Here is a 22,855-nt window from a genome sequence, read left to right on the forward strand (position 1 = left end):
GAGTGAAGCTTACCTAGCTGTTAAAGTAAATTAAGGCAATTTTGTAAAGAAAAGAATAATAAATTGCATTTTACATCATAGGTATTTTCTGTAGCGTCAAATGTGTAGGTATATCTAAAACAAATGAATATTTGTGCCCGGTTTTCAATGTTGCACCAAACAAAACCGGACGTAAAACTAATCCTAAATGCAATTTCAACCCCTTTGTATAACTGACCATCTAGCTGTTGGCAACTATAAATGAAAGAGATTAGTTTCTACCAGAAGAGTTATCTACTCTAAACATTTTTGAAAATTTATTTATTTTTTTTTTTTCAAACATAAAGACTCACGTTTCTCGCCGCGCCTCTACTGTTTCAACGACTATTTTGAATTCCACAAGCAACCGAATCTCCGTGTCATCAACGCGCTTGTGTTAACACCACACTCACAGGCCAAAAACGGTTTTCGCGAACTGACCAACGCTCCAACTTGATGCGAATTTCCCTCGTTGGCGATAATTTTTGTACAAAAAATATCTCAAAATTTCCCTCCGAATGGACAAAAGTAGCTCATTTGACCAAGTCAACCAACTTGTTCTATGTTTAAAAACACAAAAAAGTTAAAATGTGTTCAAATCTTTTTGTTTGCGTTTGGCATTGGAAAATTCGATTGTTACGGACGAAGCAGAAATGTCGCGCGAGACGAGTAGCTCTGTTTGCAAAATTGAGCTACTTTTTGTCGCTCTGTGTCTATTTGAACGGTAAATGACGGGTAGAGAAAATGAGCGAGAAGCAGCGATTTGTAAACGTCAAAAACCCTCGCATTGCCTAACGGGACTACCAAATCTGCCTTTCAGAAGCGATGTAAACAAAGCACAGAAACTACAGAAAAAACATCGTAAAATTAATGGAATTATGGTGAAAATTCTACAAAACACGACATAGTTGGATTGTCCGCTTACTTACAACTTTGGCCGGCCCTTTTATAAGTGCGATTTATAAGTTGAACACACTGGATTCATATCAAATCTACCCGCTACAGCTCTTGAGCCCAGACCACGGAGCAGAGGGGCAAGCAAACAAAAATCGATGACAACAATCATTCCACGCAATCGTTGCCTGCTGCTGGCCAGAAAGTAAGAGTTTCCCAGAACCACCCCATCAAAAGTGTCCAATGTAAAGCAAAAGGGAAAAACAAACCTGTGATCGGAAACGAATCAAAAACATTTAAAAATGGCCACTGCGGCTATGGCAAGAGGTAGAAAGAAATCGGCCACCACCATCGCACCCAAAAGTAACCATATGGATACGGAAAGCGATGAACAGGAGGTTAGTGTGTGTGTTTCCGGTGTATTACAACTTACTAATTTCCCATGAACACTTCCAGTACACAGCCCTCAGCCGGAAGCTGCAAAGCAAGGTGGAGGCGCTGAAAATTATGCGCTACGAGCTCGAGAAGTGCCGCACCGAGCGGGACCAGTTTAAGCTGATGGCCGAAACGATACAGCTGCGGTACTCCGCCATCAAGAACAGCCTGAACGCGCCCGACTTCCAGGCGGCCGGGTTTGGCAACAGTTCCGCCGTAAGTCTGCTGGTGAAGCAAACGCGCGAACGCAACGAGGCGCTCACGACGGAGGTGGAATCGCTCAAGCAGCGACTGTACGATCTCGAGGGCGACATAAAGGTGGTACGAGCGCGAAACGTAGAGCTGCAGGACACGTGCGGCAAGTTGCGGGCGACCAACGAATCGCTACTCTCCGCCAACGGCGACAAGACTTGGCAGGCGGAAAAGTCGCAGCTCATCGCGCAGCTGGAGCAGCTGCGGAAGCGGAACGCTCAGCTGCAGTACGACTTCCGGTCGCTGCTGGACGAAAAGGAGGAAACCGTCACGGAACGGGACGCGTACAAGTGCAAAGCCCACCGACTGAACCACGAGCTGAACGTTGCGCTGAGGGGTGCTGGTGGTGCTGGCGGTGCCTCCCAGACACTGCTGGACATTGACGGGCTGATACTGGAGAACAAATACCAGGCCGAGAAGATTGCCAACATCGAAAACGAATTAAGTTTGGCGCGGCAAGCAGCAAGCAAATATAAGGTAATTGTTCGGTTTAATTAGGAAAAATTCCCCCCGGAGTGTCTGCCGAACTAACAGCTCACGTGTGTGATCATTTTTTTTTTTTGCTCAAACCTAACACGTCATGCTTACCAGTCCATGCTGGAAACGAACCGGAAGAAGGGCATTATCAAGCTTGGCACTAACAACAATAACAAAACGATCATGTCCCATTCACAAGGTTTGCATCACACCGCTCGTTCTCTGTCTCTCGTTCAATCGCTGTACAACTGTATTAGATTAGGTGTAGCAACTAATAACCTTTCCCCCCACCTTTCAGTGAAACACCTGCTGGAGAATGGAACCGTCGACGAGCTGCCGCTCAAGGCGGCCACCATATCCGATCTGAAATCGCTCTGTCTAGCGCTGCTAGACAACGTGAACGACAAGAGTCTCGCTCTGTCGCATCAGAAAAAGACGAACAAGTACGGTGTTACGAAGGAAGGGGATTTTTTGTTGCTGTGTTTCACGCTCTTTCTCTATTCCTCCCCTTTATAGGCTGCTGGCTACAAAAATAGCGGAACTGGAGCGACACATCAAAACGCTTGCTGGCTGTGACGATCGGGCCACTATGGCGAGTCTCTCGCCGTCGCAGTACCTGCTGAACGGTTACAGCTCGGCCACGGTTGATCACCACCAGGAGGGCGAAATTATTGTGCGACACGCTCGGGAAACGTCCGACCACACACTCGACCCGGCCGGCCCGCTAGAGGGCAACAGTTCCAGCGGCCCATCGCACAGCGGTCAGCGCACGGAACCACTATCGTCCAGCTCGAACAAGAGCTGCGTGCTGAGCTGCTCCGACGAGGAGGAAGAGGAGGAGGACGACGATGATGTAGCTGGCCGCTGCACGGGCGACAGTGCGACGACAAACACCTCCAACACGGAAGAATTGCAGGCAGCGATCGCGCAGCTGGTAGCGTCCGTCGAACGTGAGCTTAGTGCGGACGAGCAGCTACCCCAACTGCCCGACGATATTGCAGCACTCATCGAGCAGTTCAAGGAAGCGTCGTCCGGCGATTGCACCTCCTAAACAGTCACCATGCTGATCTTGGCTGATCTCTTTTGTTATTTGCGTTTTTCGAATCGTGTTGTACCCACCGCTCCTTACGCTAAAGCACCCTATCCAGCCAAGAACAGTCGCTTACCTTTCCTCGCTATGGCACTATTGGAGCTGATGGTGGTAATTAATTCCGCCCCGAACTCGATTTATCCTTCCGTGACGTCAGATCGACGCAGCAGAAAAGAAAAAAAAACGTGTGACAGATTTGAGCCGAACCGGATCGGGAAACAAACATGTTATCAGTAATAAACACTTGAACAGAACCAAAGCTACAGAATGGCACGTTTGCTTGGGTGATGTATTTTTTTTATCCATATTTATCTATCACGAAGAAAGTAAATCTTTCGATCGGGCATGTGTCTGTTTGCTCAACGGTCTGGTGAATATTGATCGCCTTTGTGTGTCTGCCCCTTCAAGAGCACATGCTGTATGACGTTTTGGGGCATACGGCACTCGGAACCTCCCGACGATCACCTCCCCTGCCCCCTGGTGTGTAGTGTTGGTGCCGTTGACACTGGCCAATTGTCCGATGCGCTAATCTTTGCATCATTGTTCCATCCGGCGCAAGACGCAGGATCGAGCCGAATCGTCATGTTAGCGGTAATTCGCTAAAACTCACCGCAACGCAACGACAGGTGAGTTTACCGCCTAACTCCCAGCAATCATATGGGGCAGGCGGAGGAGGGAGCGAATACATATCGCTACTGGAGGTGAGATTTATCGGCTCAAGCCAACCCCCAAGTCAGTCCACCCCTCCCAATGCACTACGGTGGCCCTGCTTGCACAGATCCGCAACATCTCTATATATATAAGACGGTCAGCCCTGCGCCACGCTCAGACGGTGTTTCGGGTACTAGCGGGACGGTCGATCGTTTGTGTCGGGTGTCGGTTCCGGTTTTGCTCATCATTTTCCTGTAACCAAGCGAATGGTTCGCCCAGTGCTGTGGGAGGCACACGCCAAGGCAACAAGTGAAGGGACTTTATCATCCAAACCTCCAACTCCAATGGCAGCATTGGTGGATGGTCCGTGAGCGAGCACATACAGCGCGTACACGCAGTGGTTTTTTAGTTGGTGTGTCGGAAATTGTAACCAAAAGACGGTCCTTTGTATTAAGAAAAAAACAAGTGAAGGAGTGTGACAAAACAGGTGGAAAAACAGCGAACGTTCAGTGAGTTCTTGGGTACAAGAATATTGATTCTAGTGTCCCTGTACAATGGTGCGTAACGATGCCACCGCCGGCAAGGGGTACGATAACCCGGCCGTGGTGGTCTCCGACGAATCGGTCGTGCTGGAGATAAACAATGGCAATGGCCGCATCCATCGGGATAGTCTGCTGGGGCTAAGGTAAGTAGGGCCAAGGTTTGGACGAAGGATTATCGATGATCACGTGGTGTAGTTGCAAAATTTTCTGAATTTAAATCACGAACAGACCCAGAGATATCTTTCAAAAGATATGGCTTACAATTCTGTTATAACTCAATGAATAAGTCGCAATTAATCAATCCTCGATCATCTACAAGCATTGGAGCCTTAACGAGTCATCCAAGATCTTTGTGAAAGGCTCCGCGCACGTGGACACCCATGTGACTCGTGGTTGCTTACGAAATGCTCTCAGAAGTTGAAAACAGTCATACAGGTATGACTCTTGCAAAGATGGAGAACCTGTTCTGTAATCCATTGATTTGAAAACAACTAACTCTTCGTTGGGAATAGAATTTGCAATACTACGGCACTGTTTTTTCCAAGAATCGCTCATTACAAACTCCAATGACCTAGTCTCAGTCTATGGGTCATAGCGGCCATACCATGCCACCGCAATGAATCTATCTCTCGCAGCTATTATGGCACTATCTGCACATACACACACACAAAAATGATTCAATTAACACCCGATCTGTTTGCCGTACTCACTCACCCGCTAATATTCGCTAACTAATGGTGTGAAAATTTCAAGCCCCAACTTACTCCCCCCCCCACCGAACTGCTGGTGTCCGTTGAGGCTATTAATTTGATTACGACTCACCCGTCACCAGCCATCTCCCATGGCACGGATGCCCTGAGCTCCGGTCAGCCCTGAAATGTACCTTCGCCTGTCGTGCCTACTAATCCGCGCGCGTGTCCCACGTCTTAAGATTAGGCATCACCTCCAACCGACATCACGGTCACTGGATTGCCACCGCCGCCACACCGCGTAGCTTGCTAATCCCAAACCCACCCAACCCTTCGTTTAAACCACTTCGTTCACAGTGAGCCACTGCCCCGGCTGGACCACTACCGGGCATCGCAGCGCAATGCCAAGCGGCCGTCGATCGGGGTGCTGCACGGCGATCGCGACTCGAAGGCCGGCGGCGAACCGGAGGAACAGCTCGAGGAGGAAGCGAAAGCGCCGGGCCACGCGATCCGGCTCGGCTGGGTGCAGGGTGTGCTCATACCCTGCCTGCTCAACATCTGGGGCGTGATGCTGTTCCTGCGCCTCAGCTGGGTCGTCGGGCAGGCCGGCATCGTGCAGACGCTGATCATCATCGCGCTCTCGTACGTGGTGTGCGTCATGACCACGCTGTCCCTGTCGGCGCTCTGCACGAACGGCCAGATCAAGAGCGGCGGCCTGTACTACATCATCTCCCGGTCGCTCGGTGCCGAGTTCGGGGCGTCGGTCGGTATCGTGTTCGCGTTTGCCAACTCGGTGAACGCGGCCATGAACACGATCGGTTTCTGCAGCTCGCTCAACGATCTGCTGCGTAAGTAGATGCAGTGCCGGCGTCATCTACGTTCTCGTAAATTAACGAAATGCACCATTCCCCCCAAAAAACACACAGGAAGCCTCAATACGAAGATCGTCGACGGTGGCGTGAACGACATTCGCATCGTCGGGTCCGCCTTTCTGCTGCTCATGATCATCATCTGCGCCGTCGGCATGGACTGGGAGGTGAAGGCCCAGAACTTCCTGCTGGTGCTGATCGTGGTCGCGATCTTTAACTTCATCATCGGTGCGATCGTCGGTCCGGGCGCGTCCAGCGAGGAGCTCGGCAAGGGCTTTCTGGGCATCTCGGCGACCCTGCTCGCCGCCAACATGGGCCCGGGCTACACGGTGATGAACGGGGTGCAGCAGAACTTTTTCAGCGTGTTCGCCATCTTCTTCCCGAGCGTGACGGGCATCCAGAGCGGGGCGAACATCTGTGGCGATCTGCGCGACCCGGCCAAGGCCATCCCGAAGGGTACGCTGTGGGCCTGCCTCATATCCGCCATCTCGTACGTGCTGTTCTCGTTCATGGCGGCCGGTGCCGCCGTCCGGGAAGCGTCCGGCAATGCGTCCGATCTGGTGGGCGTCACCTTTACCAGCTGCGCCGCCGGTGTAAGTAGCACAGGAGTCGTGGGAAGTTGACAGTGGCAGGAGCAAATCGGCTCAATCGGCTGTGTGTGCGTTTGTTTTTTTTTCTTCCACAGAACTGTACGTACGGTCTGCTCAACGATTACACGGTGATGCAGCTCATTTCGCTGACCAGCGCGATCACGTACGCCGGCTGCTGGGCGGCAACGCTCAGTACCGCGCTCACGAACATCCTCTCCGTACCGCGGCTGATCCAGGCGCTCGGCATCGATCGCATCTATCCCGGGCTGATCTTCTTCTCCAAGGGCTACGGCAAGCACGGTGAACCGTACCGCGGGTACGGGCTCGTGTTTCTCGTCTCGCTCATCTTCATCCTGATTGCCGATCTGGATGCGATCGCGTCCCTCATCACCAACCTGTACCTGGCGTCGTACGCGTTCATCAACTTCTGCACGTTCCACGCGGCCACCGTGAAGCCGCTCGGCTGGCGGCCAACCTTCCGCTACTACCACCCGTACGTCAGCCTGCTCGCCACCGTGCTGTGCGTCGCGATCATGTTCCTCATCTCCGTCGTGTCGTCGTTCATTGCGATGGCGTTCATCTTTGTGCTGTATCTGGTGGTCGTGTACCGCAAGCCGGACGCAAACTGGGGCTCCTCGGTGCAGGCCCAGGCGTACAAAACCGCCCTCAACTCCACGCTCAACCTGGAGGGTACGAGCGATCACGTGAAGAATTATCAGCCGCAAATCCTGGCGATCGCGGGCGATCCGATGCAACGGCCGGCACTGATCGATCTGGCCCACCTGATCACCAAGCACAGCTCGCTGATGGTGATCGGCAACATCATACCGCAGCGGCTGCCGTACAAGCGGCGCCGGGCCCTGTCCGACATGGGGAAGAGCTACCTGAAGGACTCGAACATACGCGCGTTCTACAAAATCGTGGACGGGGTCGACTTCGACCAGGGCGCCCGGTGCCTGATTCAGTCGACCGGGTTCGGCCGGCTGGCACCGAACATTCTCATGCTGGGCTACAAAACGAACTGGCGGGCGGCGAACCATCAGCAGCTGAATGCGTACTACAACACATTGCAGTAAGTTGGCAGTTAGCAGTAAGAGCAGGGGTAGTGCTTACTAGGGTGCGGTTGTTATCATTCTGTCTCTCTCTTCCCACCCCGTCCCAGTACCGCGTTCGATAACCGGCTCGCCCTGCTGATTCTGCGCATGGGCAAGGGGCTCGACATCTTCAAGGGCCTGTCGAGCAGTGACCTCTACACGACCGTTCCCTCGCCCCAGGAAACGACCGTATCGTTCACCTCGAAGCGGATGGCCGCTCGCCGCTCGCTAATGCCCGTCAACTCCAATCTCGACCTGCACGAGCTGATGCAGTCGAACCGTTCCAGCCAGACGTCCCCAGCGCCCACGTTCCACGCTGCACCGGCGTTCGACTATCCGTCGCCACCGGTCGTTCCGGCCGAGCCGGAAGCGAACCTGTTCAAGCAGAAGCAACCGAAGGGCACGATCGACGTCTGGTGGCTGTACGACGACGGTGGCCTCACGATGCTGCTGCCGTACATCATCACGACCCGCTCGAAGTGGGAAAAGTGTAAGATACGGGTGTTTGCACTGTCGTCCGTTAACCTGCAGGAGGAAGAGACGAAGTAAGTGGCAAGTGACGGCCCCGCAGTGGAGGAGAGGGCTTGCTTAATCTCTTATAATCCGGTTTGGTTTTACTTTCTTTTTTTTATCGTACCTCAAGCTTGAAACTGCTGCTCGACAAGCTGCGTATCAGCTACCTCAGCCTCACGATGGTCAAGGTGACGGACAAGCCGATGGAATCGACCATCGAGGAGCACCGGGAGCTGTTGCGCACCGTCGCCGACACGAACGACGATCTGCCCGTGCTGTCCGAGTCGGAGAAGCAGCAGCTCGAAGTCAAGACGAACCGCCAGCTGCGCCTGCGCGAGCTGCTACTGGAACACTCGAAGTCGGCCTCGCTTATCGTCATGTCAATGCCCGTCCCCAGACAGGTAGGGTAGTGGCGCGAGACCACCGCAACCAGGCTTGTTGCGTAAACGCTTGCTTACACTCACGTTTTCTTCACCTTTCTCCTTTTCCCGCAACCAGGACACCGTATCGGCCGTACTGTACATGTCTTGGCTAGAAATGTTGACCAAGGATATGCCACCGTTCCTGCTGGTGCGCGGCAACCAAACGGAGGTGCTCACCTTCTACTCCTAAACCGTAAGCCCACCTTTACGCGATTGTTACATATAGATGTTGTGTTGCTGGAGATAAAATAAAGCAAATCGAAAAATTGAAAAACACAAACATTGCACGATCAATTCTTCACAGTCCAGAAGTTGTTTTATGTGTGTTTGTTTCGCTTACCTGTGTTGAATGCCACGCTCGAACCCTTGATTGCAAATTTAGCGCCATTCTTCGACATCCAACAGTCGGACGTAAATTGGGAAAGCATACGCGCTGCACGTGCTAATTGAATCAGGCCGGACGATGTGTTTTGCTACGGCCGTAATGGGCGGACGGATCGACGATCTTCGTTTGGGGTATCGTGAAGCTTTTACACGTCACAACACACCAAATCGCTTTTACAGTCAAAACAAATTGTTGGGTAATCATGGAAATAGAGAAAGAATTGACTTTGTGAGTAAGTTTGAAGTGTGCTTTTTTTTAACAGCTAAATACGGTGAGGTGGATGGAAGATTTCTATATGAATGAATTTTGCACTAAAAAGATCATATAACAGTTTTCAGTTTATCGCATTTTAGAAAAGGACTAGCACAATTTACTTTCAACAATATCACGACCAAGTTAGCTTTATATTTATTTATTTATTTATTTATTTATTTATTTATTTATTTATTTATTTATTTATTTATTTATTTATTTATTTATTTATTTATATATTTCTACAATTAATGGTTCTGGTACTACATAGACTATGACCCTTGCCACTTATTTAAATGTGCTATTACTAATCCTACCTATTTCTGAGACCGTACTAATCTAAAATCCTCATATCAAAGCTCTGCGTAGTCAAATGAAAGTCAAATGATTCGCAATAAGAACTGAACTGTTTACACATTGTCAATAGAGGGTCGTCACAGTGGCGGATTTAACAGTACGCGGCCTGAGCGGCCGTCAATGTAGGGGCCCCGTGTATGATAATTCCAGCATATAGAACAGTGTGTACAGTAGTCTCAGCAAGAGCTTCTGGGCTAGATATGGGCCCCATGGATGATGGGACTCATAAACTATAGGGCCTCAGTAGAGGAATCCTGAGAGTAGAGTAGTTTGGCGTATTAAAATGACCTCTGCAAGCAAGAGCAATAAACCGCGATTTCAGTAAATATACGTTGCACAGATTCAACTTTCGCACAGAGCTCTATTGTTTGAGAGCACCAAACTACACAGCTAAACTCAAGGTTGGATCGGACTAGACAATTATACAATAACTTTAAATACAGAGGATCTCCAAATTCCGTAGATTGTTGGATAACGAAACCTAACATTTTGATATCCCTCAACGAACTCTGAACGATCTGAACCCTAGAAAATACTGAGTACGGCGAATTCAAATTGGACAACGACAATTTCATACTTTACAAGATCAGAATAAAGTTGACTGCGTCCAATTGAGGGTTTACGACGCCATAGTCACATTTGATGAAAACCGATAACTAGTTCACATCATCGAATTGGCTATGAAAACCCTGTAATTACTTGCACTTAACATAAAGGGAAACTAGGGACAGGAAAAAACGCAATGGAACAAAATCCTAGACAAGCACACGGGCAGGGAAAGTGAACAAGGTCGTGAACAGGATCTTCGTTATGGTCCGATTTCAGGCACAAGTTTTGTTCACATTGAGATTGAAACTGTGCCAACCAATTATAGGGCAACTGCTAAAATTCCGAAAATGGCTCAATGGTCTAGAGATCGTCAAGTCCTGGTGGCATGACCAAAATAGAACACTAAGGCAAAACAAAAACCAAACTCGTTGAGAAGATCCCTGTAACTTTACTCTATCAACTAGATACACCTGTAGTATGGCTGTATTGAGTAACCGACTCTTAAAGACACTTCAAAACAGGTAAGAGCTTCCACAAAAAGGTTCGAGAAATTGAAGCCTCGTGGATGGTGGTGCTTTCGCGTACACCGATCTAACACGTACTGCATTCCTATACCGTTTGATCGCAGTGCCAAATTCTGGAACGACAGCCAAACTGACAACCACCATTGAAACGTACCGCTCACAGCTGTTTAAACTAACCGTAAAGGCACATTGGCACAGTAAAAACATCCCAACACCCCAAACTTGGGCGGCACAGTTGAGCGGTTCGTTCTGTTAACAGGTGCGCTGAGAAAGTGTGCGAAGTGTAGTGTTGCATACAAAAACTGTCAAAAAAAAGCTCAATCCTCTTATAATTTATAGTTACCGGGTGCTGTGTAATGAGTAAAAGTACAGATATTATTTGCTGCAATACGTACATATAAAGCAAAACGTAAGTGTAGCTGTACCGTCTCTAAAAGTGTGAAAGTTTGTCGGGCTTTCGTGGGGATAAACCAGCCATTTAGCAACCAAACACTTCCAGATGATTCGCACTAATTAAGCAAAACACGTTTGGGAAAGCAACACTGTACTGTATCAATGGTGGTGTTTTGTTTCCCTATCGAGGGACTGCCGATCGATCGAAAGCGGAACTAAACTGGTGCGAACCGGTGCAAGCCGGTAGTCGGTCCGTTACTTCCACTGAGCGCTTTTGCGCAAAATGGATGCATTGAATGAGCACTCGGCAAAAGTGAAACTGTTTATAAAATTAATTAGAATGTTTTAAAAATGATCATTAAATCACTAATGGAATATTTGCAAATCTATGTAATAGTAGCTTACTTGTGAACTCTCTAATCGCTGATCTTGGAAACATGAATAATATGATCTTTCACTCTTACATTACACGCCGTGTGCTCCAGCTGATCATTACTCAATCAATAACTGATATAACACCATCAAAAACGAGCCATGATACCTTCAGAACGATCGATAGCTAGCTAATAACACACAAAAATGAAACCAACTCCAGCACCGTTTGCATTCTGCCACTTGTTCGTAACGCACGATCGAGCAGCTGATTTGCTCGTTTGTTTGCTTAGACACTTGTCACCTTCCCGCCGTTCGGCTGTCGCAAAAAGGCGGGCACTCCAACTTTACTTGATCTTCCCGAAATAACCCAAATTTACACCAATTACTCAAAACAACTTGAGCCCGAGAACACAGAGAACGGAGCAGCGTGAATGTGGGGTTTTGTTTTTTCTTCCTTCCCCCCAAACCGTTTTCAATGTTCAATGCTCGATCGTATGGTATGGTTGGCAGTTTGGCTGGCGCGATCGTAACGAACGGTTGTGCTTGTAAGAAGCTTTGAATTTTCTATTTACCTCTTTAGCAGACGGCTCCATATAGCGGACAAAACTAAAACATGGTGTGGGACCAGTACGGTATAGTGAGCGTAACCCATCGTGTGCTAGGCTCGTTAAGAAGGCCGAAAAGCGTACGCCCGGGTGAGAATGGTGCTAACAATGTACAGAACGGTGAGCGCCGTAAGACACCGAACGGAACGCCGCCAACTGATGTGCCGAAGGTCATCTTTACCGTAGACGATGAGCAAAGCTGGACCTCGATCGATCTTGAGTCGGGGTACGACGATCGTACGCCAAACGGTGCCGACAGTGCGCACGATGCCGACCACCATCTGACCACGTGAGTGCAAAAAAGGCAAAGGAGACGCCTGGTAGTTTGTAGTGCATTAGGGTGTTTCCAGTACAAGTCTTTTTAAAATGCGATCGCTTTCCATTGCTAGGGATCCCCTTCCACGGCTGGAGCATTACCGCACCTCACAGAAAGCGATCCGGCGGCCCTCGATCGGCGAGCTGCACGGTGATCTCGACGAGCAGGACACGGTAAGGCATGGTTTCGCAAGTTTGTACACGCAAACGCATCACCGCTCGACGCATCAACGCTTCCTATCTCCCGGCAGGATGCAAACGATAGGAATGATTCGTGTCAAACCGGCCCAGACCATGACGGCATCCGGCTCGGCTGGGTGCAGGGTGTGCTCATACCCTGCCTGCTCAACATCTGGGGCGTGATGCTGTTCCTGCGCCTCAGCTGGGTCGTCGCGCTGGCCGGCATTCTCGAAACGCTGCTCATCATTGGCCTCTCGTATCTGGTGTGCGTGATAACGACCCTGTCCCTGTCGGCAATGTGCACGAACGGGCAGGTGAAGGGCGGCGGCATCTACTATCTCATATCGCGCTCGCTCGGTCCCGAGTTCGGCGGTGCGGTCGGGATCGTGCTCGCCTTCTCCAACTCCGTCTCGGCCTCGATGAACACGATCGGGTTTTGCAGCTCTCTCAACCAGCTGCTCGGTAGGTGTGTGGGTGCCGCCGCACAGCGGGTGGGAAAATTCTCTAGGAAAATTCTTCTTTTTACCACACAGCAAGCTTTGGAGTGAAAATCTTCGACGGTGGCGTCAACGATATGCGGCTCGTCGGCACGCTAACGATCCTGCTGATGGTGATCATCTGTGCGGTCGGGATGGACTGGGAAGCGAAGGCACAGAATGTGCTGGTCGTTGCGATCGTGCTCGCGATCGGTGGCTTCACGGTGGGTGTGCTGCTCGGGCCACGCACCGATGCCGACCGGGCGAAAGGATTTACCGGCCTGTCCGGGGAGCGGTTCGTCGACAACCTTGGCCCGGACTACCGGCACAGCGAGGGCATCGAGCAGGACTTTTTCAGCGTGTTCGGCATATTCTTCCCGAGCGTGACGGGCGTCCAGGCGGGGGCCAACATTTGCGGCGAGCTGAAGGACCCGGCCACGGCCATACCGAAGGGGACGCTGCTGGCGCTGCTCATTTCCGGCCTGTCGTACGTTGCCTTCGTACTGCTGGCCGGTTCGGCCAGCTACCGGGATGCATCGGGCGATCTGGCCGATCTGGTCAATGGTACGTTCGGTCGCTGTAGCTCCGGACCCCAGGAGCCCTGCCGCTACGGGCTGCACAACGACTACAACATCATGCAGCTGATGGCCGTGTCCGGTGCGCTTATCTATGCCGGTTGCTTTGCCGCCACGCTCTCGACAGCGCTCACGAACCTGACGTCCGTGCCGCGCATCATTCAAGCGCTCGGGACGGACCGGCTCTACCCGGGGCTGACGTACTTCGCGCAAGGGTTCGGCAAGCGGAACGAACCGTACCGCAGCTATGCGCTCGTGCTGTGCGTCTCGGTGCTGTTTGTGCTGCTCGCCAACCTGAACCTGCTGGCACCGCTCATCACCAACTTTTATCTCGCCTCGTACGCGCTCATCAACTTTTGCACGTTTCACGCGGCCACGGTAAAGCCGATCGGTTGGCGACCGACGTTCCGGTACTACAACCAGTGGGTCAGCCTGCTCGGGACGGTGCTGTGCGTGCTGATCATGTTCCTGATCGACATCATCTCGACCGGCGTGACGATGGTGCTGATCTTTGTGCTGCATCTGGCCGTCATCTACCGCAAGCCGGACGTGAACTGGGGCTCGACCACGCAGGCGCAAAGCTACAAGAGTGCGCTGTCCGCCGCGCTCAAGCTGCAGTGCGTGGGCGACCACGTGAAGAACTATCACCCGTCGGTGCTGGTGCTGACCGGGCAGCCGGCCACCCGGCCCGCCCTGATCGAGCTGGCGCACCAGATCACGAAGCGCCAGGCGCTGCTGATCGTGGGTGACGTGGTGCGGGACCGGCTGTCGCACCGGAAGCGTGAGCTGCGGTCGCGCGACTGTCGCAGCTTTATGGAGCTGCGCAAGATCGAGGGCTTCTATCAGCTGATCGATGGCATCGGGCTGGAGAAGGGGGTGCGCGCGTTAATACAGACGTCCGGGGTGGGCAAGCTGTCGGCCAACATTGTGCTGGTGGGGTACAAGGCGGACTGGATGCGGTGTCCGGTGCAGGAGCTACAGACGTACTACAATGTGCTGAAGTGAGTTTAGCGCCGCTGGATCATGATGATGATGCATTCGTATCCGTATTGTGGAATGTATTTTTTTCCGTTAATTTACAGCGATGTGTTCGACAATCGGATGTCATTGGCCGTGTTGCGACTGCCGAATGGGTTGGATTTGTCCTACCTAACATCGGACGGACCTTCGAACACCGGCGGCAGTCTGGGCACGATCGCGAACGATTCCTTGTCGAGCCTGCAGCAGCATATCATTGACGCCTCCGCAGCCCATCAAACCACCAACAAGCTCATGTACGTCGATTCCAACCTTGGATTCCAGGGCGCCGGGAAGGTGGGCCGAACGGAAAGCCCTTCCAACACGAGCCGTGAAAGCATCGCGTGCTCGACGCGGGCCGAGTCCTGTCTGCCGCTCGAACTGCACGACCGGCTGAACGTGTTCCGGCACAAACAACCGAAGGGTACGATCGATGTCTGGTGGCTGTATGATGACGGTGGGCTTACCATGCTCATACCCTACATCCTCTCGATGCGCTCCAAGTGGGCCGACTGCAAGGTGCGCGTGTTTGCCCTCACCAACCAGCAGCGGGAGCTGGAGCTGGAGCAGAAGAAGTAAGTACTTGCGTTAGCTACTTCAGCCAGTGCTGCAAAACGTCACTCTCAATGTCATAACAAAAATCTGACTGATACAAAATCCATATCAGCGTCACGTACACAATTGTGATAATCAGAGGTGATACTCAAAACGATTGGTGTGACCAACAAATGCTTCATGACATTTTTGCAACCATCCCTTGGTCAGTCACTATGTCATGACTTTTTTACTGTGATCAGTTCTGCAAAATGTCACTGACATAGTCATGACAAATTCCGGCTGAAACAAAATCATGTCAGCGTCACTAGCTCTACTGTGATGGTCAGAGGTGAGACTCAAACAGTTGGTGCGACCATCACATGCTTTGTGACATTTTGTGCGACCAACACTTGGTCAGTCACTTGGTCGTGACATTTTGTGTCGGTGATCATCGTGAATGTCATGGGAGATATACAGTACTTGCGAGTGATTCCAAGAAACAAAATGAATATATTTTCTCGCGCTGTTTGACCCAACAGACAATCAAAGTAGGCAGAGCGAGAGAGCATGTTCATTTTGTTGCTTGGGACCACATGCCAAGTATATTCCAAGAATGTCGTGATTATCACGGACACAAAATGTCGTGACTAAGTGAGTGACCCAGAGTTGGGTGCTAAACAAAATGTCACCAAGTGTTTGGTCCACCAACTGGTTGAGTCTCACCTCAACGGCGGTATTAAGCTCAGCTTGTGAGTCAAAGTATCAGGTTTGACTCAAGCACTCACACGTCGCGGTCGGCTTGTCATGACGCACATTCATTGAGTATCAGCAATGAGCATCAAGCTACACACTGATTCCCTTTTGCTATCCACTCTCCACTTAGCATGGCAAACCTGCTGGCGAAGCTACGGATCGACTACTCCTCGCTCATCATGCTGCAGGACGTCACGCAACCGCCCCGGCCGGAAACGGTCCAGCTGCACCAGCAGCTGCTGAAAAGCTTCGACCATCTGCCGGCCCATCTGACGCCACCCGAGCTAAGCTCGCCGGAGCGGGTTGCGCTGGCGGAAAAGACCCATCGCCAGCTGCGGCTAAGGGAGATGCTGCTGGAGCATTCGCTCGAGGCACGCTTGATCGTGATGTCCATGCCGATGCCAAGGATGGTACGTTTGCCGCCCGAAACTGCCGTGTGTGTGTGTGTAAGTTCGTTTAAAATGTTATTTGTTCCCTTCCGCACCCAGGGTACCGTTTCGGCCTCGCTGTACATGTCCTGGTTGGAGATGCTGTCCAAGGACATGCCACCGATGTTGCTCGTGCGCGGCAACCAGACTTCAGTATTGACGTTCTACTCCTAGGTGCGGTGCTTTGCGAGTCGAGAGAACTTTCGGTTTAATGCTTCTGTACACTAAAATAGATGTTAACTAATGGCAATTAAAATGGGACGCAAATGGAAAGCGACATTAAATCGGAGAAAGAAGATTTATTACCTAAACATACACGTTATGTTATACACTTTTACACACTGTTATTCGCACTCTCGCACAGGGCAGTGCCGTCGGTCATCAAATCTCTCTGTTCTCTAGCCCTACGTCAGTGCTTTTTGCCACTACCAGTGAGTCGGCGGCGTCGGTCGCAAAATGGGAAATGTGTATCGCTACCCCCGCGAGACTCTTCCAGGTGAGGCGTCTAGTGTCCTCTAGTCAATGTTGTTCACGATTGTTCACGGCTGTTCGTGAAAACCCTTCCCCGCTCTAAACGGGTGTAAAGTAAATGTTCGGAGAAAGTTATTTTCTATTCTATCGCTAGCTTGCTGTTTTAAAACATTGCGCTTACTGCCCCAACTGTGCCCCCCCCCCCCCTTTGCTCGGTGCTCGAACCACCCAGCAAACAGGGAGCGCTTACTACGAACGGCGACTCGCACGGTAGCCACCGTGGTGTCTGCTCCCTACCCTCACTTCACCCCCTCCTCTCCGGCGTACGTGCGCCTCGTCGCCACTGCTGCCCGGCGCTCTGCGCTCATCCGGCCGAGCGTGGGACGATTTGCGATGATGCTCGCGGCTTCGGCTACGCTGCCGCATTTGCTGCCCATGCCGTCCCCTAGCGCCGCCGCTCGGCGAGCGTCGCTGGCGCCCGTTGTTGTCACGCTCCAGTGGCCGATCCTCGCGAGACCTTCCGCGACCGGACGGTGGGCGTATCGGCACGCGGGCCCGCTTCTCTTCCAGCGCCGTGTGTCTGCCGTCCAGCTCTTTGCCATGCCTTCGGTCGTCCAGGGAGGACGGCACATCGGCAAACCGTCGGCGCCGTCGCTCGCGGGGACTCATGGGCGGCGAGGGGGGAATACGGGGTCGATCGGCAGCTCCTCTTCGGCGTCTGGGATCGGTGAGCTCCTCTTCCCCGCTGCTACTTCCCGACGTTTCCTCTTCTTCCTCCTCTACCTCCTCCTCCTCCTCTTCCTCCGAGTCGGACGAGGAGGAAGATTCATGGCGAGCGGCGCCCTTCTCCCCGTTCGAGCGACCATCGGACCGCTTCGGTCGATGCCGGCTTGCGATGCGCTCCGGCACCTTTTCGCTCCGGCTCCGATGGCTCTCGTCTTTGCGCTTCTGTCCATTTCCGTGCACCGACGGTTCGGAAGGTTTTGCGTGATTACGAACACGTCGGTCGGATGCGTTCGCGGCGGCCTGCTGTTGTTTGCGCTGCTGTCTACGTCGCTCCTCATCTTCGCTCTCCTCTTCCTCCTCTTCCTCGTCCTCTTCTTCTTCTTCCTCCTCTTCCTCGTCTTCCAGTTCCTCCCGTTCGGCTTCCTTTCGTTTCTGCAGCTCGCGCTCTTTGCGCTTCTTGAGTTCGCGCTCTTGGTGCTTCTCGAGCTCGCGCTCTTTGCGCTTTTCCAGTTCGCGCTCTTTGCGCTTTTCCAGTTCGCGCTCTTTCTGCTTCTCGAGTTCGCGCTCTTTGCGCTTTTCGAGCTCGCGCTCCATCTGCTGCCGCAACAGCCGCTCGCGCACCTCCTCTTCGATCTCTTTCGTCGTTTTCGCGCCGAGCGTATCGGTGCGCACGATGATGCGATGCTTCTTGAACGATTCCGATACCATGGACGGTTCCTCGTCCTCATCGTCCATAGCGGCACCGATACCGTTCGGTGGCTCGGGTGGTGGTGGCGGACCACCGGCGACCATTCCATCTTCTGCTTCCGGTTCACCTTGTGCTGCTGCTGGTGGCATTTGGGGTGCCGGTTCCGGTGGCGATCGCGGTCCGATCGGGCCGACCACCAGCGGCGATTCGGCAGGTTCCGGCGGTTCCTTCGGCGGTTTCGAACGGTCCCGCTCGGAACCATCGCGCCGTGACCGGGACGAGCGATGGCGTCGGGAGGAGCGGTGCTTATAGTTGGAGCGCGAGCGGGAGTGTGAGCGAGACCGCGACTTGGAGCGCGAGTGACCCCGCGAACGGGAACGCGATCGGGACGGTGGCGTTGCCCCGCGGATGGTTGAGACGAGATTTTTCGACGTCGGTTTCGACATCTGCACGGCCACCTTCTTTGCGTGATCTTCCGAGCGCGAGCGCGAACGTGTCCGCTTGCTGCGGCGGTGGCTGTGCGACCGGGATCGTGATTTCGATCGGCTACGGCTGTGCCGATGGTTGGATTTGGATGTGCGGGACCGCGAACGTGATCTCGACCGGGATCGTGAGCTGGAGCGGGAGCGAGACCGACGGCTTCGGCTTCTTCGACGGCTGCGGCTGCGGCTGCGGCTACGGCTGCTTCGCGAGCGTGAACGACGGCTTCGACTGCGACTGCGGCGACGATGCCGCGAGCGGGACCGCGACCGTGACCTTGACCGTGATCTGGAGCGCGAGTACGATCGACCTTCGTCGTAATCATCGCGCCCTCCTCCACCACGGTAATAATCATACCCTCCCCGGCCTCGATAACCGCTACCGCGTCCACGCGACACACCACCGCCCTGTCCGCCACGGGGATACCGTGGCCCCCTGGTAGCAGTACGATACGCACCCCGATAGGCCATGGAGCTGTAGTACTGGGCGTAAAATGGATCGTACGTGTACGGATAGCTCATGCCGGGCCATTCCATTGCCGGATACATGCTGGCCGGCGGGTAGCCCGCCGTCGGGACCATCGGATGACCGTACCCAACCGCCCGATCGTACGGCATCGATTGGGCCGGATACTGTGGCTGCACCGGTGGTGGTTCTTCCTCGCGTTTACCCTTCTCGTCGCCCGACAGCAGTTCCTCCTCGTCGGAGCCGTCGGACGAAGAGGATTCGGAACCATCCGACTTTTTGGACGAGTTCGTTTGCGACTTGCGTTTCTTTTTTGTCTTGGTACGCGGCGTATCGCTCAGAATGCCATCGTCGGAACTGATCGTGTTGATGCTGGGCGAGCGGGATCGTTCCACCTTCACGCCCAGCCCCGTGCTGAGCACCTTCTTAAGCACGCTGCCGTCCTTTGCCTGCTTCAGCCGCAGGCGCATCTTTTCCAGCTCCTTCTCCTGCGTCGCCTTCAGCTTGCTGGCCTTCTTTTGTCGATCTTTTATGGACGATGTGCTCATCGTGTCGATACCCTCGCCATCGCTGGACACGATACTTTTTCGCTTGCCCTTTTCTAGCGATTGCTTCAGCTGTGGGGAATTGCAATGAAAATATGCATTTGAAGGCAAAATGATACACCTTTTTAGCAGAAAAATAACACCTTTACCTTCATACGATCGAAAAGTGCATCGAGCAGACGAATGCTTTCCAGTTTACGCTGCGCTTCGAGCAGTTTCTTTTCCTCCAACCGGATCTTTTGATTAATCTCGTCCGACTCCTTCTGTCGCAGCTTCTGCAGGTGCTTTTCCTTGCGCCGCTGTTCGCGCAGCAGTTGCTGCTCAATTTCGGCCTGACGCAACTCTTCTTGCCGTTTTCTGCGTGTGGAAACGGAAAAAATATCAAACAGATAGCAACAAAAAGCGATTAATTAATGTATGTAATATGAGATTCAAAAGACGACGACACGGTTGTTTATTGAATAGGCGTGTCTGGCTCCTAGAAAGGTTCTATAAAGAAGAAAAAAAACTCAAAGCATAACGGTTGCGTTAAGGTAAATAGTAAAAATGTCTGTTTAACATAAGTATTTCAACTCATACGGATATGTTTCTAAGGCCTCAAATACACGAAGCGCATTTCTACGGGCGTGGACAGGCGTATAACAGTTGCGCAGAGATACGCACTGTGAGCATTTTTGCGTTTCCGCGGTAGCGCGTTCGAATGACATTTCATTCCTATAAAGATTGACATCCGAGTTATACGCGTTAGGACGCGGCGGCTGCGAGCGCGCTTCATGCATTTGAGGCCTAATAAAGCAATATAATTTAACACATTCGCGTTCAAACAGTTCAAACCTTTCTTGCTCCTTGCGTGCCTCCTCCTCGGCCACCCGCTTCTTCTCCAGCTCCTCCTTCTCCCGATCCGCGGCAATCAGCCGGTCGCGCACGATTTGGCGCTTCTTCACCGTGGCGTCGCTTAGGTGCTTGGTCCGATCGAAGTCCACCGCTATCGTCATGGCCAGGTTGCGTTCGCCCTCCTTGCGCACCAGCTTCATCCCACGGAACTCGTCCATCGCCTTCACGAAACCGACGTACTCGGAGAACTGCACATACCTACACACATACACCCCGCGGAAGAGGAAGAAAGGGGAAAGAGAAAAGAGAAGAAAAAAAACAAACAAAACACATAGCGAAACAGAGATTCTCTTTAGAAAAGCGATGGCCACACGGTTCGGCATGACCACCGTCGGCTTCCTCGGGATCCTCCACTCATGTTGCTGGGCTTCCTCCTCGGTCGCCACGGGATGAGAAACGGACCGATGCCGGTAAAAGCACGCTATCACACACACACACACATGCTCACAACACATACCCTTCGAAGTACATCTCCTGATCGAAGCTAAACTTCTTCATGCCGGACATGTGCGCCTTCATCTGCGGCCGGTACGGGTCGCAGATCGGAATGTCGACCGCTCGCACCTCGCCGAACTTCTCGAAGATGCGCTTGAAGATGCTCTCGCTCGGTTTCGCACCATCCTCGTTCTCGGCATGGCGCGGGCAGAACCACTTGATTGGCAGATTGCTGAAATGGATCGTGTCCGGCCGTTCGCCCGCCTTCATCTCGTCCATGTTGCGGGCATCGCGGAAAAACGAGTCCCAATCGTGCCGGGTCGGGAACTCGTCCTTCGCTTCCGATGCCCGCACCTTGACCGACTCGTCGAACCCGGTCAGTCGCAGCGGGCGGCCGTCGAGCCGCGACAGGACGGCTTTCAGTTTGCCCTTATCCTCCAGCTCTCCCTCGAACCGTATGAAACCGACGGTGCTCTTCGAGACCTGCGTGTGGTGGAAGGAAGAGAAGGGCGGGGGAAAAAGTTCCATTTAATTCGTTGCGTTTTTCATTTACACTACCGTTTGTAAGCTACCTTTAGCAGGGAGAACTTGTCCGGAAGTATCATCTGGCGCATCTTCTCCATAACGTCATAGTTGGAGATGGTTTTGCCAGTGATGGAGGCGGGCAGTGCAACGGAAATGTTGAACTTGGCCAACGGCTTGAGGTACAAGCTGTGTGGCAGGTACAGCGGTACGCAGTCGTTGACATCCTGTATGGTCTGTATCATTGTTGCGGCGTTTGGGTGTGGAGGTTACATGTAGAAACGTTCAACTGTGCGCTGCCATCATGGAGGGAAGCGGGCTCGGCACGGGCAGCAGCCCAGCCGTGAGGAGAGAAATCCCTGCAAAAAGAGACACCACACCACCGTTGGAGGAACAGTTGCTACAGCACGAGCACCACACCCGTTGCGGTTTCGTTCGCCGTCCGTTTTGCGGACACTGGAAATGTGTATAGTTAGTTGGCTTTAGGGTTTTTTTTTTCTTTTACGAAATTTTCTGCACACTCGCACAGCCAAGCTCCAAACTTTTCTTCTCAATCGTTTCCTCTTTTTGACAGCGACGGCGAGTTTTCTTCTTTGCTCTGCCGACAGTGTGGCCAGATTATTTTGGCAGTTTTCGGTAGGCGCTTCAAAATTTTATCGATAGTTTTCGGTAGGTTAAAACTCGAAACTTAACGCGAGTTAACCTTTAAGTTGGCAACCGGATACCCGGGTATTTTTTTTTAACTTTAAACTGATATAACTTTTGATTCATTGCTTTTATTGACCTGAAATTTTCCGTAGCCTCCCAACTTTTAATTTCTGATTTTTTGGTTCATAAATTGTAATTTTAAACAGCCTGTAAGTATTTTATTTTGATTTTTTTTAACTTTACCACGTAAGTTGGCAACCAACATACCCGGGTATTCCATACATTTTGTATGGAGAATGACGTTTCTCTTCTTCCCCTTTTCGTATTGTGCTTATTTTCGAGTCAAATTCAAGCGATTCCAAATTTCAATTTAACCGTTATTTTTATAATAAAATGAAAAAAAAACTTAATGAATAAATGAAATACAAGAGAATATATGGTCTGCATTACTTGCTTACAGCATTAAAATATAGAAAGCATTGTTTACCAATGAAAATCGTTAATTTTTTGCATCAAAACGTGTGGAATACCCGGGTATGCCGGTTGCCAACTTACGTGTGTAAATCTGGTTGCCAACTCTACGGTTAAAAGAAGTGGAAGCAAAAGAAGTGTTAAGTGGGATGGGGGGGGAGGGGTTACTAATGCGCAAGATGAAAGTTCCATTTCAAAAGAATATGCATCCTTTACCTAGGATATGGATTAGATTTGGTTCAGCGGTTACACA

At 51.9% G+C, this 22,855-nt stretch overlaps 4 protein-coding genes across 7 annotated transcripts; 3 read left to right on the plus strand and 1 right to left on the minus strand.

Moving 5' to 3' along the window:
* Positions 1-815: 815 nt before the first annotated feature.
* Positions 816-3,434, plus strand: LOC120897204 (coiled-coil domain-containing protein 149-B). Its single transcript, XM_040301883.1, has 5 exons — positions 816-1,310; positions 1,369-2,076; positions 2,191-2,275; positions 2,375-2,519; positions 2,593-3,434. The coding sequence occupies exons 1-5, from the start codon at positions 1,215-1,217 to the stop codon at positions 3,125-3,127; spliced, it is 1,569 nt and encodes a 522-aa protein (XP_040157817.1). The 5' UTR covers positions 816-1,214; the 3' UTR covers positions 3,128-3,434.
* A 543-nt stretch (positions 3,435-3,977) lies between these two features.
* Positions 3,978-8,830, plus strand: LOC120897194 (bumetanide-sensitive sodium-(potassium)-chloride cotransporter-like). The gene is made up of 7 exons (XM_040301872.1): positions 3,978-4,502; positions 5,406-5,896; positions 5,975-6,510; positions 6,603-7,579; positions 7,670-8,146; positions 8,245-8,515; positions 8,613-8,830. Exons 1-7 carry the CDS (start codon positions 4,372-4,374, stop codon positions 8,724-8,726), a joined length of 2,997 nt encoding a protein of 998 aa, XP_040157806.1. The 5' UTR covers positions 3,978-4,371; the 3' UTR covers positions 8,727-8,830.
* A 3,154-nt stretch (positions 8,831-11,984) lies between these two features.
* On the plus strand, positions 11,985-16,529 carry LOC120898025 (bumetanide-sensitive sodium-(potassium)-chloride cotransporter-like). Its single transcript, XM_040303331.1, has 7 exons — positions 11,985-12,265; positions 12,366-12,465; positions 12,543-12,933; positions 13,005-14,523; positions 14,605-15,114; positions 15,960-16,239; positions 16,318-16,529. Exons 1-7 carry the CDS (start codon positions 11,985-11,987, stop codon positions 16,429-16,431), a joined length of 3,195 nt encoding a protein of 1,064 aa, XP_040159265.1. The 3' UTR covers positions 16,432-16,529.
* Positions 16,508-22,072, minus strand: LOC120897169 (A-kinase anchor protein 17A). Of its 4 annotated transcripts, none has more exons than XM_040301859.1 (6): positions 21,989-22,072; positions 21,534-21,719; positions 20,984-21,444; positions 20,467-20,724; positions 19,782-19,989; positions 16,533-19,704 (listed from the first exon to the last, which is right to left on the minus strand). In XM_040301859.1, exons 2-6 carry the CDS (start codon positions 21,582-21,584, stop codon positions 16,978-16,980), a joined length of 3,705 nt encoding a protein of 1,234 aa, XP_040157793.1. In that variant the 5' UTR covers positions 21,585-21,719; positions 21,989-22,072; the 3' UTR covers positions 16,533-16,977. The 4 variants fall into 4 exon arrangements, with proteins under 4 accessions (XP_040157769.1, XP_040157793.1, XP_040157785.1 ...); XM_040301851.1 differs by having other exon boundaries at positions 21,867-22,054; XM_040301842.1 differs by having other exon boundaries at positions 21,864-22,054.
* Between the last annotated feature and the right edge of the window lie 783 nt (positions 22,073-22,855).

The sequence above is a fragment of the Anopheles arabiensis genome, chromosome 2 (genome assembly GCF_016920715.1).
Source record: "Anopheles arabiensis isolate DONGOLA chromosome 2, AaraD3, whole genome shotgun sequence".
In the NCBI taxonomy this organism is placed as follows: Eukaryota; Metazoa; Arthropoda; class Insecta; order Diptera; family Culicidae; genus Anopheles; species Anopheles arabiensis.

Bases quoted from the DNA above. Each gene is read 5' to 3' on its own strand.
- LOC120897204 (XM_040301883.1), top strand. From the start codon at position 1,215: ATGGCCACTGCGGCTATGGCAAGAGGTAGAAAGAAATCGGCCACCACC. The intron at 2,077-2,190 runs GTAATTGTTCGG...CATGCTTACCAG, and splicing joins AAGCAGCAAGCAAATATAAG to TCCATGCTGGAAACGAACCG. The intron at 2,520-2,592 runs GTACGGTGTTAC...TCCCCTTTATAG, and splicing joins CATCAGAAAAAGACGAACAA to GCTGCTGGCTACAAAAATAG.
- LOC120897194 (XM_040301872.1), top strand. From the start codon at position 4,372: ATGGTGCGTAACGATGCCACCGCCGGCAAGGGGTACGATAACCCGGCC. The intron at 7,580-7,669 runs GTAAGTTGGCAG...ACCCCGTCCCAG, and splicing joins GCGTACTACAACACATTGCA to TACCGCGTTCGATAACCGGC. The intron at 8,516-8,612 runs GTAGGGTAGTGG...TCCCGCAACCAG, and splicing joins CAATGCCCGTCCCCAGACAG to GACACCGTATCGGCCGTACT.
- LOC120898025 (XM_040303331.1), top strand. From the start codon at position 11,985: ATGGTGTGGGACCAGTACGGTATAGTGAGCGTAACCCATCGTGTGCTA. The intron at 12,266-12,365 runs GTGAGTGCAAAA...TTCCATTGCTAG, and splicing joins GCCGACCACCATCTGACCAC to GGATCCCCTTCCACGGCTGG. The intron at 12,934-13,004 runs GTAGGTGTGTGG...TTTACCACACAG, and splicing joins CTCTCTCAACCAGCTGCTCG to CAAGCTTTGGAGTGAAAATC.
- LOC120897169 (XM_040301835.1), bottom strand. From the start codon at position 21,728: ATGATACAGACCATACAGGATGTCAACGACTGCGTACCGCTGTACCTG. The intron at 21,445-21,533 runs GTAGCTTACAAA...CACCACACGCAG, and splicing joins ACAAGTTCTCCCTGCTAAAG to GTCTCGAAGAGCACCGTCGG. The intron at 19,990-20,466 runs GTTTGAACTGTT...TTCCACACGCAG, and splicing joins GCACGCAAGGAGCAAGAAAG to AAAACGGCAAGAAGAGTTGC.